Source organism: Passer domesticus, unplaced genomic scaffold, assembly GCF_036417665.1.
Source record: "Passer domesticus isolate bPasDom1 unplaced genomic scaffold, bPasDom1.hap1 HAP1_SCAFFOLD_142, whole genome shotgun sequence".
Lineage (NCBI taxonomy): Eukaryota > Metazoa > Chordata > Aves > Passeriformes > Passeridae > Passer > Passer domesticus.
In genome coordinates, this window is record NW_026989933.1 from 103518 (window position 1) to 116060 (window position 12543).

Below are 12543 nucleotides of genomic sequence, written 5' to 3' on the forward strand. Positions count from 1 at the left end.
CTGTCAATCCCCACTGTCCGAAAAGTTCATTGATGCCATCTGGGTTCTTCTCAACTTTTAAGTCCTTTACTTGCTCCCTCAGCTCTGGATGTTTACATGGATGGATGTTGGGTGTGAAGAAATTTGAAGCAGTACATCCTTTCAAAGTTGTGGCAGCTGTGTCCATGAGCGAGCAGTGAAAAGTGTGTTGCTGCTGGTTTTAGAGTGTTACATGCTTGGTGTTACTAGCATTTGGTAGCAGCTCACTCAGGGCTTAGGAGGGAGCACTGGTTTGCTTACTGAGTGAGCACTTTCAATTCTCTTAGCATTTGTTTTAAGTTTTTGCAGCATTAACCCCAGGGACCAATATTGAGGCTTCTATTTTCTTTTTTCTGCCTCAAAAATCAATATTGTTTCTGCAGCCAGATTTAAACTGATGGACAAATCTGTTGTGCTTAATTTTTTTGGTCACGAATTATGGTAATGCTAGGTGCTAGCAGAGCAGGCTTCCCCAAGTCACAGTGTCTTTTGGCCATGGCACCATTTATTTGCTGGTGGGGAGTAAGGTTTCCAAGAGGCTTCATGGGCGAGCAGGGCTCCCTCAGAGGTAATTTCTCAAGAGAACAACCTGTAAATAGAACACATTGGCAAGAAAAAAATAAATTGTGATAGGCTCCAAGATTTAGTAAACATTGATATTTGAAAATTTCAATTCACAGATTTGTTATGTCCAGAGTAGACAGAGAGACAAAACTGTATTTAGTTACACATCCTTTTAGTAAGGCTGTTAGAGGGTTTTACCTCTCTGCTTTCCAATGGTTTTAAAGACTTGATATTCTTAAGACAAATTTACTGGGATCTTCCAACTACCCTTATAAAAAGGAGACACAGTTGTGCTGTTGGAATATAACAGAATGTTGAAAACTGAAAGCATTCTTAAAAGCTCACAAAAAATAGCTATAAAAGAAGCTATGCCTTCTTAAAAAAAATTTATTTTTATTTTATCAGATGACTTGCGTGTGTTTGAGCAATTGCAATTGGTATATATCTTTGCATGAAATTCACACATGTAGAACACAAAGTCTTATAAACTTCTGAAGATGCTGCAGGTGAGGTTTGGGTTCACCTGGAGCACAGTCAGGGCTGGTGAGCACTGGAAGATCCAGCTGCAGTCCCCATCCATGTCCCTTTCAGTGATGGCTTGAGGGTGTCTCAGCCTGGATCCAGAGCGCCCTGGGGGGCTCCCGGGGCTGGCTTTGCACTCAGGGTGAGGATGGCCAGGAGCCACTGAGGCTGGCAGTGGGGACCAAGGCTGGGGCTCATGGCCGGGCAGGTGTGGCTCTGGGGGCTGGGAGATGCCAGGGCAGGGGTCACAGTGGGAGCTGTGAGCAGGGGCACGGCCAGCTTGGCAGCTGAGTGACATGGTTCTGCTGGCTGTGACATCACAGAGGAGAGGTCACGCTGGCATCTGTGTCAGGAGCAGCTCTGGGCAGTTGGATTCTGGCAGCCAGTGAGTGCACATGCAGGGAAAATGCTGGGCTGGGAAAGATGCCCTGGGGATTTAAAGCCAGAGTGAGAGATGGGACCCTCAGGGCAGGGCACTGTCCCCAGGGCTGAGGGAAGTGGGGCTTGGGGCTCTCAATGTGGCAGGTGCCCAGAGAGGCTCTGGGGACATTGCAGATGTCACCAGCTCCCTGGTCCCTCCCAGCCAGACATGCTGAGCCCCCTTTCTCCCACCAGGCCATATCTCCAACACTGGCCTTCATCCTGGCCCTGTTATTCACCCCCAGTGGGTTGAAAGCGGAGATGAAAATCGAAAAGGACACGGTCAGGCGGATGCGGGAGCGCGAGGAATTTCTGCATCGGGAGATGACTCGGCTCCTGCGGGAGGTGGATGACAACAATTCCATCATGGAAAGCCTGCTCCTTTCTGTACGACAGCTGCCTTGACTGACCATAGCTGGGAATAAGGGGAATCCAGAAATTGAAAAGAATGAAGCTCAAAGGATGCAAGAGCGCGAGGAGTATCTGCTGCAGGAAATGACTCAGCTCCTGCAGGAGATTGATGGAAACAATTCCATCATGGAAAGCTTTTTCCTTTGTCTATGGCAGCTGCTGTGGCTGCCTCTGCTCTCTCTTGCCTTTTGGCTGGTCACGAGATGGAAGTGTGGCTCTGCCAGACACAGCACACAGGAGGAATCCAGCAGCAAGACGAATATTGTGAGGGTGAAGTTCAGCAGCAAGGAGAAGGTGAGTGAGCATGAGAAGGACAAGGGTGCAGACAGGGGTGACAGCATTTTGGTTGTGCCCAGCCCATCACCAATGGGCACATCCAGGATAAGGTGGGAGGGGGCTGTGAGCAAACTGATCTCATTGGGAATGTCCCTGCTCATTGCTGTGGGATCACACTGGGCAGTCCTTAAAGGTCACTGCCAAGCCCAGCTGTTCTGTGATTCTGTGATTCTGCAGCAGGGCCTGCCCAGCACGAAGGTGTGTGCCGAGTGCTCTCCCGGAGGAGCTTCATGCCGGAGCTGCACCCAGCTGCCGGGACGGACACCAGCCCTGCAGCCTGCAGCGTCCAGGAGAGCAGCAGCAGCTACCGCACGCTGGTCATCCTGCGGCCACCCCCTGGCCACTCCTTCAGCCCGGAGAGCACCAAGCGGCCGCCAGCCAGGCGCATCCATGTGGCGCTGGAGTGCCTGTGCTCCGGGGAGCAGCTGCTGGGGCACACGTGCTTCCTGCACGCCGCTGGTGGCCAGCTGCCCACGGATCAGGAGTGGTACCTGCTGGGCACCCTCTGCACGGGCTCCTATTTGGACCTGCAGAAAGTCACCCGCTGGGTGCAGATGTTGGTGCTGGCGGCCTGGCCGCTTCTGCCGCAGTCGCGCCACTGCCAGCTCACGGCGCTGCCCTCCAGCAAGTCCTGCAGCTTCCGGCTGAGCGGCGCCTCTGGCCTGCACTGCAGCATCGAGATGGCTCTGGCCGTGCAGCTCGGCAGCTCAGGGGCCTGCCTGAGCCTTGAGTAGGCAGCAGCCGGCTCTGCCAGCAGCACCGTGTGGGCCAGAGAGCTGCCACCTCTCAGACTCACTGCCGCGATGGCACTGCTGCTGGGGTGACAGCATTGCAGGCAAAAAGGAGTTGGGGAAGGTGAAGGGAACCATTCCTCATGGGACATTTTTTGTTTTCTCTCAGGATTCTCTAGTTTCTTATTATGAAATCTGAAAAATGTAGCCAGATCATAATACTTCTAAAACCTCCCAAGGCAGAGCTGGGAAGGTTAACATGATTTCAAATATGTAGAAATTTATGTTGAGAAAAATTAGACATCTATAAGAGTTTTCCTACACCACTTTTTTTGTTTTTCATTTAAAAAAATAAAATGAAGTTCTTTGACTCGTATTAGGTCTCCCAACATGTCACTTGTGAGGAGAATGCAGACAAGTCACCACCATTAGTAAATTGTCAATAAAAGCAACTGTGGCAATTCAAAATTGCATTGGTTCTCCCCCAGCTCCATCTCAACTCTAGCAAGGTTTCTATAAAAAGGAAGAAGGAAATTTGACCCACTACATACCCATTATGAAAAAGAAGGAAAGCCTCTTGTATCTAAGCCAAAGGTGACAGAACCTAAGTGAAAAGCGATCATCACATCTCAATTTAAAACTACTGGCAGCTGCCCTGCTCCCAGACTGGTTCTGCTGATCTTCAGCAGGGAGTGGGAGCGTTCCTACAAAAAGAAAACAAGACCAACTGCCTGGGAAAAACCAACCTGTGAAACTGCATCAACTCCGTGATCTTTTGGGCTGGGTCCTAACTTGTATTTTGTTAAATGCTCGCTGAACTGCACTTGTTGCTTCCCCCAACTTAATGACTACTATTACACTAATTGCAAGCATAACTTAGCACCAGCAGAAGAACCTCCTCTTTGTCTTCCTTCTGGGTTAGAACAAAACAAATTTGAAGAGGAATAGTCCCTGAAAATTTGTTCCTCTAGAACTCCAAGTTGATCCATACCGGTTCTGACTAAGAGACAGCAAGAGACGACAAACACTTCCAGAAGCTCTTCTGTGGTCATGGCTGAGGGAGCTTTTCCTGCAGCCCTGGAAAGGGCTCCAGGGGCCCTTGGCTGAGGAAGGGGATCAGGGCTCAGGGAAAAGAACCAAAGGGCTCAAGGCAAAGGCTGAGAGGGTAGAGCTGCCACAGCGTGGCACAGAAAGAGCCTCATCTTTTTTTCTCCTTTTTTTTTTTTGGTGTGAGGGAATGAAACGAAAGAAATTGGTCTCAGCATGTCTTCTGGGACTGCAGAGATCCCCACACATCAAACCTTCAGTAAAACTTTACCTTTACTAATTAGATAAATCTTGCATGTATCCCTCACTTACAAACTGTCTGAAAACTGAGGCAAAGGCTTAGGGATGCCAGATGTGAGTAATGGCCTCATTCTAGTGACTGCATTTCTGTGCACTTTGCAAACTTGCAGAATTATTCCAGACAACTTAAAGAATGAAACACATTTTGTCTCTCCTATCTGCTCCCACAAAATCCCTGATATTTCAGTTTGTTCAGTGTCTTTTCTTTATGGTAAGGACAAGAGCATGCCTAATCAACAGTGCATTGCTATGGCGTTTTTCCAATAGGCAAAAGTATTCCTGTCTTCTGCTCACAGATTCTAAAGAAGAAAGAAAAACCAAAAAAATTAGAGGTTTTCAGAGGTGTTAGGAGGAAAAACAAATTTGTGAGAGTACAAACTCTGTCTTATCACTTGATCGTACATGGGTTTTGCCAGTCTACCTGCTTGGAGAAAGATTCACTTTGGGAGGTAGTTTTCAAAAGTATTCCTTGGAATTGAGGGGCACAATGTCACAATGCATCCCCCTGTGATGTCACAGCCCACTGCTCTCTGACACCAGCCTCCAACCCCTGTGACAGCACAAAAGGCATTGAAACTCCTTGGAACCCCAAGATAAGCAGGGAGAGAAGGTGAGGTCACAATCCAGCAATGCCTCATGTCACCATCCAGAGATTGCTGACATCAGAGTCCTCTACCCTGTTGTCAGAGATGAGGTAATATTTTGCTGAACCCAAAAGGTTATTAGGTAAAAAAATGGAAGTTGTTGGTTCTGTGTGTTGTTACTTCTGGTTTGGATTTGCTTCAGTTAATTTGTTGGGTGTTGCTGTGAGCTGGGAAAGCAGCCAGGTTAAAGACCTGACCAAAAAGGAAGTAGAATCAGAGGAGTGGGGACAGAAAAATAGGTGGTGAGGAGAGAATAGAAATTCTCAAGTACCCAGCCAATGGGAAAGGGGACAGGGATCGCCCCTGGCCAGGAAAGGGGATAAAATGTAGTCCTTTTTTGGAGGGTGTGTGTGTTTGGCTCTTGGGGGAAAGAGGGCATACCTGCAGCTCAGGTGAATTGTTACTAATAAACAGATTTCTTTTGCCTCCACTACTTTGTGTGTCCATTTAAGTGTATCTCAAAGTTCATTTCTAACACTGTGATGACACAGCAGGCCTTCCATCCCTGCAGGCCCATGTTGTCAGAGAACAAAGGAAATCCTGTTTCCTAGTTTCAATTTCTACATCTCCATGATGCTCTCCCTCAGCCACCTGCATCACATCTCCTTGGCCCTGTCTCTAATGCCTGCTCCTGACACCTTGCCATGGTTTCCTGGGAACAGTCCTGGTCTCTACTCACAGGGCCTCTGGTCTCTCTCCCTGGGAGAGGCCATCACATCCAGGCCTTCCAGGCCGGGTCCTGTACAAGGTTTTGTCCCTTTTGGTTTAAAGGTCAGAGTTTGTCCTCTCTGCAGCCCTGCTGGATCGAAGGTGATGGGCACAAGGACACTTTGCAGCTGTGTTTAGGGCTGTGGGGCTGTTCAGCCTTGCTTGCTCAGTAGAATGGATCCTGTCAAGGGGGCTCCAAACCCAGGAAGGAATTCTCTCTGCCTTTTGTTTTGGCAGCAGTTCTTTCATCTGCACAATGACAAGGCCAGGCCTCCATGCTGGCAGCACCCCTGAGGTGACAAGGACAGCATGTAGGCCCCTGAACAAAGGAAATCTGCAAATACACAAATGGTGCCCCAGGGGTGCAGCTCGACTTTTCTCCTCCTGCCTGTGCTGAGTTGTCCTCCCCACCTGAATTCTGAAGCCTGGGAATGGCACTGTGCCAGCAAGGTGCAGTCGCACACTTCACTGCTGACCAAACAAGGGCCCCTTCCCATTGTTCAAGCTGCAGAACCGTGGGAAGAAAGGAAAATGTGTCTGAATCAGGGCAGCCACGCTGCCAGCAGGGTCTTGTGGGCCTCCCTGTGTTGTTGTGGGACACCTCATGGGAACTGACCAAGTGAGGGACAGCTGGAAGCTCAGCTGGAGGAGAAGGTTGGGATTTTTGAAAGATTGGGATGCTGCAGTTAAATGTCCCAATTCAAGGCTGCTGCTGATCTCAAACTGGGAGGGGCTGTTGACTCTCTTGAGGGACAAGTGTTGCGGTGTAGAGGCTATGTGTCCCCGGCCCACCAACAGAGAGAACAGGGGTGTGACAGATCCCCCTGGCAGACCCCGCAGAATTCTAGCTGCCAGCGGAGGTTCGGCACAGATGAACAAAGCAGCACGGGTCTTGGAGTCGGAATAGAGGTAGCTTTATTTGATGGTAAACTCCCCAAGTCCAAGGTCCCAAGACCCTGACCCAAGGGCAGGCAATAACTTATAAACAGGGACGGTCTTGGGGGAGAATACAATTGTTAACCAATGGAGAGGACTGACGGTGGAACACAAGGTGGGGAAATACAATCTGTAAACCAATAGAGGATCTTAAGGGAGGGGAAAGGCTTAAGTAAACCAATGGGGTTTCAAAGGATAGAGAACTGACAAGGAAGGTTCTGGAGAAAAAGGCAGGCTTAGGGAAGGATTGACATCTGAGGAGGGAAGGAGCAGGGAAGGTGTTGGGGAAAAAGAGTAGGGACAAGAGGGATTGAGGATTTGGCAGGGAGTGGCCAGGCAACAAACAAGAAGACAGTTAACCAAGCTGAATAACAATGAGGGAGAGAGTCTAAATTTAGCAACATAAGATACAAAATGGGGAACCTGTGCTACTCCAAAGGCGGGGAGAAAAACACGGATTAAAAAACCACAAATCAAGCAATAAAATATAGCAAATAAAGAAAATGAAAACACACCACAACAACAAGATGCAATGCAGAGAGATCCAGGGGGGGCTCTGGAAGGGGTGGGGAGACTCCTCAGGGTCTGGGACCTTGCTCTTTAGGGACCGCCGGGGCTGCCCAGGTGAGCAGCGCCCGCCGTGGGTGGGAGCAGAGGGTCTGGGGCTGGTGCCCTGGACAGAGGGACCTGCCTCCTCCTGGGGCTGGTCCTGCTCTGGGGACACCGGCACAGCTGGGGGTGGCTTTGGCCCCTGGTGGGAGTGATCTCAGGAAGGAGCTGGAGCTGCTGTCCCTGCAGAGTGGGGTACGAGGGCCAGAGGAACCCTGTCATGACTCTGGAGAGCCCAGGACCCATCACCACGTGGGCCATGCTGTGCCATCATCCCCTCTTGCCGCTGGCTGTTGTCATCCCTGAGAGTCATCAGCCCAAGCAGTTCTTTCTTCACTGGGAACTAATTTCTCCTGGTTTGAGGCTTGGCTGGTGTGAAGCAAGGATGCTGCGTGCAACCACCACGTGTCTCTGCCTCAGGGGGCAGAGCTCTCTCTTCAAACCTGTGCACATGGAGGATGTCCACTGACATACTTTGGTGCTTTACAGTCCACATGGAAAAAGATGGATGTTTGTTCATCAGGGATTCTTTTTCTTTTTATTGGGAGGGGTGTTTTTCCTTGCTTGAGAAAGTGCCTCTTAAAGTGTACAGTTATATTCTATTTTATTTGGAATTGGAATTGTACCAGTTTAAATATGTAGGCAGCAGCTGGAATTTCAGAGTACCAAGATATTCTCCTTTTCCTGGGGAAACTAAGGCCACAGTTAGTCCAGGAGATGCATTTCATGCTTGAGGAGGACTCTTGGCCAAGGTGCTGATTTCATCTGGAGTTCCTTGCACATTAGTGCCCCAGAACTCCCCCCATTAACTCACTGCCATGGTCACATTTCATTTCTTTTCCTCTTCTATCCCATGTACCCTGAAATGATGAAATGATAGAAAGGGTGAGGATGGTGTTGGAAATTATTTAGACACGTGAGAGGTCATGGTCTTATTCCATGAATGTGCATTTACACACAACAAACATGAGAGGTTAAAAACTCACTTTGGTCAGTGTCAGAAAGTAGAGCTGTTAATTATTATTTATTAATATTTCTCTACTCATCTCCAATGGATGAGAAGAGATGGCATCATGTTTGCATGAGTCTTCCCAGGCACACATAGTTTAAAAATTATTCAAAAATTATTCAAAACCTGGATCAGCTGGATCGGCTGTATCTTACTAAGTCAATACCCTCAAAGTTCACTGCCTCCACAGTTTTTCAGGACTGATTTTTTAAAGTTTCTTCAATGCTGATGAACCTTCCTAAAGAGGATTTCCCTTAGATCCTTGCCCCTCTTTGCCATTGCTATGCATGCCAGGAAGACTGGGTGCTTATTTCCAGAAGCACCATGCCTGACAGGTTTTTGCCTGGGCTGTTACTAAACTGAACTTTTCACTTGCAGGCCATCTAAGCAATCTCCTTTTTCACCACTGTACCTTTCTCCTTGAGACTGCACAGACTGCAAACAATGCACAGCCAAGAGGGAATGTCTATTCCTTTGATTCTGTCCTAGTCACAAAGGGACTTGGAAACAAGAAACACGGAAGGAAAATATCAACGTAGCCATGCATGTTTATCTCCACGCCCTTGTTTCCATCTTTCAGCTACCTTCTGTTTGAGGAACTCTGGCTGGTTATGGAGCACATGGATGGAGGCACCCTGAGCGATGTCATCAGCAAGAGCTACCTGTCTGAAGAGGAGATGGCAGCCATCAGTCGGGAGGTCAGCAATCCCATCTGTGCTGCCGAGGGCTTGGGCAGGATTGTCTGGGAAACAGGGGCTCAGGACAGGAGAGGTTTCATGTGCCAAGCTTTGTTTGTGTGTTGCTGCTATGCTGTGGGCAAGTAGAAGCATCTCAAGTGAAATGGCTGCCAGTGCCCCTGCACTCACTGAACTCAGTTCTTGTACTCTTTATCGCCTGCTGTTGTGTTCTCACTCTGCCTCTTGTATTTGCTCTTCTCCATCTTGCTTTCTAAACTTTTGCCTGTCTTCACTGCATTCCTTGCCTGTAAAAGCAAAGGTGCTGGTGGCAGGATTTGAAAGGAACAGCAAAGGAAAAGAGAGAGACTCGTTTCTCTCAGTCCTCAGCTAAAAAGGATAGGAGTGCAGCCAAAGCACTGTTTGCTTCTGAGCACATCCCCTGCAGCAGCAGTCATCCTGGCTGGTGTGCAGGGAACAGTCTACAACAGCAGGTGCTGTTGCTCTTTCAAAAGTTGACATGCCTTTCCTTAGAAAGGTCCTGCTCTGCAAGTGTTGCAGAAACAAGCTCTTCCTCTCAGTGGCACTGTGTTTTGCCATTATTCCCCATTCCCCTGGAGAGGGAATCTTTTTGAATCTTTGTGTCCTTTCTTATGTGATGAAATCACATCACGTGTTTTGCCCTCCTGTTTCTGTTTCCTCTCTCAGTGCCTGCAAGGACTGGATTTTCTTCACTCCAACCACGTGATCCACCGAGATGTGAAGAGAAGCAACATCCTTCTCAGAACCGACGGATCTGTCAAGCTGGGTCAGTGTATTCTTGGTCAGGTGCAACATTCCAGGGATGTGGGTGTGGGGCTGCTTGGAGTGACTGCCAGCTCCCCAGAAATGGTGCTGGTGACAGTGCAGGGATATCTGCTGTGAGCTGGTGACACGGCTGCAATGTGTACAGAGGCATGACAAGGAACAAGCAGCCAAGAGTGGTGTTTCTCTGTGTGTCCCTTCCAGGGGGAGGGAGCTACAGGTCTAAAGCTTCCAAAGAACAAAAGCCACTGCTGGAGTGTAAAAAACTGTGGGAATTTTTTAAGTCACAATGCCATATTTCCTTGGCTAAAGTCCTGAGAAAACAGAGCAGGACAGTTGTCCAAGAGATTCAACAGCACATTCTCAGACTTCTACTGAGAAATTCTTTTGCTTGGTTTCCTAATGGCACAGAATTAAAATAAAAACAGTTATTTTGCTTTCTCCTCAGCCGATTTTGGCCTCTCTACTCAACTCATCCCTGAGAAGAATACACGGAGCGTGTTAGCAGGGACTGCTTGGTGGACGGCGCCTGAAGGGGTGACAGGTCAACCATATGGCCCCAAAGTGGACATATGGTCTTTTGGAATTGTGGGAATTGAAATAGTAGAACAGGAACCTCCTTACTGGAACTGAAGTCCTGCCTCGGTAAGGAGCAAATCCTTACTGATCCCGCTGTCTTTCTCACCTGTCCCATGTTCTGTGTGCCATTGGACAAAATCCCATTGCCATCTGCTAGGACTACTTGCACCAAGGTCCCCTCCTAAAAATGTCCCTGCAACACATCAGCATCTGCTGTAGCTTTGGTTGCATCAGTGGGGGAACTCAAGCCTTAACACATGCAAAAAAATTCCACTCTCAGGCAACACTTGCCTTTGGGTTATAAGTGGTTCCAGTTCTTTTGTCTGTGTAGATGGCCCCAAAGGGGCTGCAGGTGAAACAGGGTGCGAGGGATGGGCTCCTCCTCCACGGAAGTTCAAGGCATCAGATGAGCTCCCTTCCTCCTCACCTCCACTCTTGGTGCTCTTCAAATGAAAACGGTGAGGAGTCCTAGACTGGGCTGGGCTGGCAGGGCCCTGTAAAGGTCATCAGGTGCAAGTGTCCTGCCATGAGCAGGGACATCTTTAAAGAGATCAGATTGCTCACAGCCCTTTGCTACCTGACCTAGAATATTTCCAGGGACGGGGCAACTATAAGCTCTTGGGGCAACCCGTGCCAGGGTGGCACCATGCCATGAGGAAACAATTTCTTCCTTCGACCTACTCTGACTTGATCCCCTGTGTATTTAAAATTATTTGCCCACATCCTATTGTAACTTGTCCTGTTCAAAAAGGTGTCCCCCACTTTCTTCAAAGCCTATCTGAAGTCTTGGAAAGTGGCAACACGTGGCTCTCTGGGGCCTGTTTTTCACACAACTGAATAACTCCACCTCTCTCCACATTTCCTGAGAGGACAGGTACTCTGTCCTCTGACTGTTTCTGCTGCCCTGTTTTGTAATTTGGTGGTGTGCTCCATTTTATCCAATGGCAAAAGAATTGAAGTAGAGCAATGCAGGGTACAGAGACATGAAAAGGTGGTGCAGGAACCCAAGGAAGCCAGGCTGGCCAAGTGGTCAGAGATTTGGCTGTGGGCAGGAGGGGCTGTGGGGGGGCTCACTGTGAGCCTCTGAAGGGCCCTGGTTTGTGCCCCCAGCCCACCCTTGGAGGTTTCTGGCACGCAAACAGGGAGAGCTGAGAGGGACTTGTCCCAGCCCCATCTGCTGCCTGGCACGCTCAAGCACACAGGAACTGCCCCAGGGTTACTGCCAGCTCGTGTGGCAGAGAGGGAAGTGCAGCAGCCAGTGCCACTGGGCTGTCCCTGCTGGGAAGGAAGGTGCCATCCAGCACAGGAGGGGCAGGGCATGGAAAGGTAGACACTGCTCTGTCTCCCTGTGGGAATCAGCACAGTGCTTGTCTTTTAAAGAGAGGGACCTATGTGATTCATTGGAGTTTTCTGAAAGGAAGATACCTCAGGGCAGAAACACCATTTCTAGAGCACTGGCAGGGCAAAAATCCCAGCAAGATGAAGACATCACAATAAACAGATGAGTGGGATTCTGGGCCAGGTTTGCCTGATAATTTCAAGAGAATAAATGCCAGTTTAGGTGCTGCTGTCTTTAGTGCATGACAGAGGTGCAAGTTTCTGAGCAGCCAGCACTTGCTGTTGCTGGCCGAGGAGGCGGAGTGCTGGAGTCCTGCAGGACGTAGTCATTTCGTGCAGGCAGTGCCAGCTGGCAATTGGCCTTTGGCCTGTCATGTTGAGGCACCGAAGAGCTGGGAGCTCTGGGTGAACTTTTGGCTGCCTGGCTGAGTGCAGCTCTATGTCTGGGCTTCTGCAGTGCATTGGCCAAGGGTACAGCTGGTGGTGCTGGCAGTCCCAGGGCTTTGTTTCTTTGATTTTCCCTAGTGGAAAGATGTGTTTGGCTTGTGGAAGTGTTCTGCAGTTTTCTTGAGCAGTTCTTCACTTATACAGCCTCTTTTGGCCCAGCTGTCTGTTGGCTTTTGATCAGCTGCAAGGAGATGAATGTGCTATGCGTGAAGCTGTGAGGGGCCATTCTTGTGCCGTGTGGCCAAGGAAAGGAAGCGCGTAGTTGAGAAGGCTTCTTGTGAGGCAAAAGGCAGAAGCGGGGAGTTTCTGTGGCTCCCTTTTGCGGTGAAGTCTGCAGCTTTGGCAAGTGCACTGGAGCCTGGAGTGGGGGTGAAGCTGGAAGTCCTTGAGTGCTGTCTTGCGTTGTAGAGAAGAGGAAGGAGATGTTGAAATGGAGGATGCAGTAT

At 49.3% G+C, this 12543-nt stretch overlaps 1 protein-coding gene across 1 annotated transcript; it reads left to right on the top strand.

Annotated features, from left to right (window-relative positions):
- The first annotated feature begins 4897 nt into the window (after positions 1 to 4897).
- LOC135291907 (serine/threonine-protein kinase PAK 3-like) lies at positions 4898 to 10705 on the top strand. Its single transcript, XM_064406146.1, has 4 exons — positions 4898 to 5043; positions 8836 to 8953; positions 9638 to 9737; positions 10182 to 10705. Exons 1-4 carry the CDS (start codon positions 4979 to 4981, stop codon positions 10364 to 10366), a joined length of 468 nt encoding a protein of 155 aa, XP_064262216.1. The 5' UTR covers positions 4898 to 4978; the 3' UTR covers positions 10367 to 10705.
- Positions 10706 to 12543: the final 1838 nt, after the last annotated feature.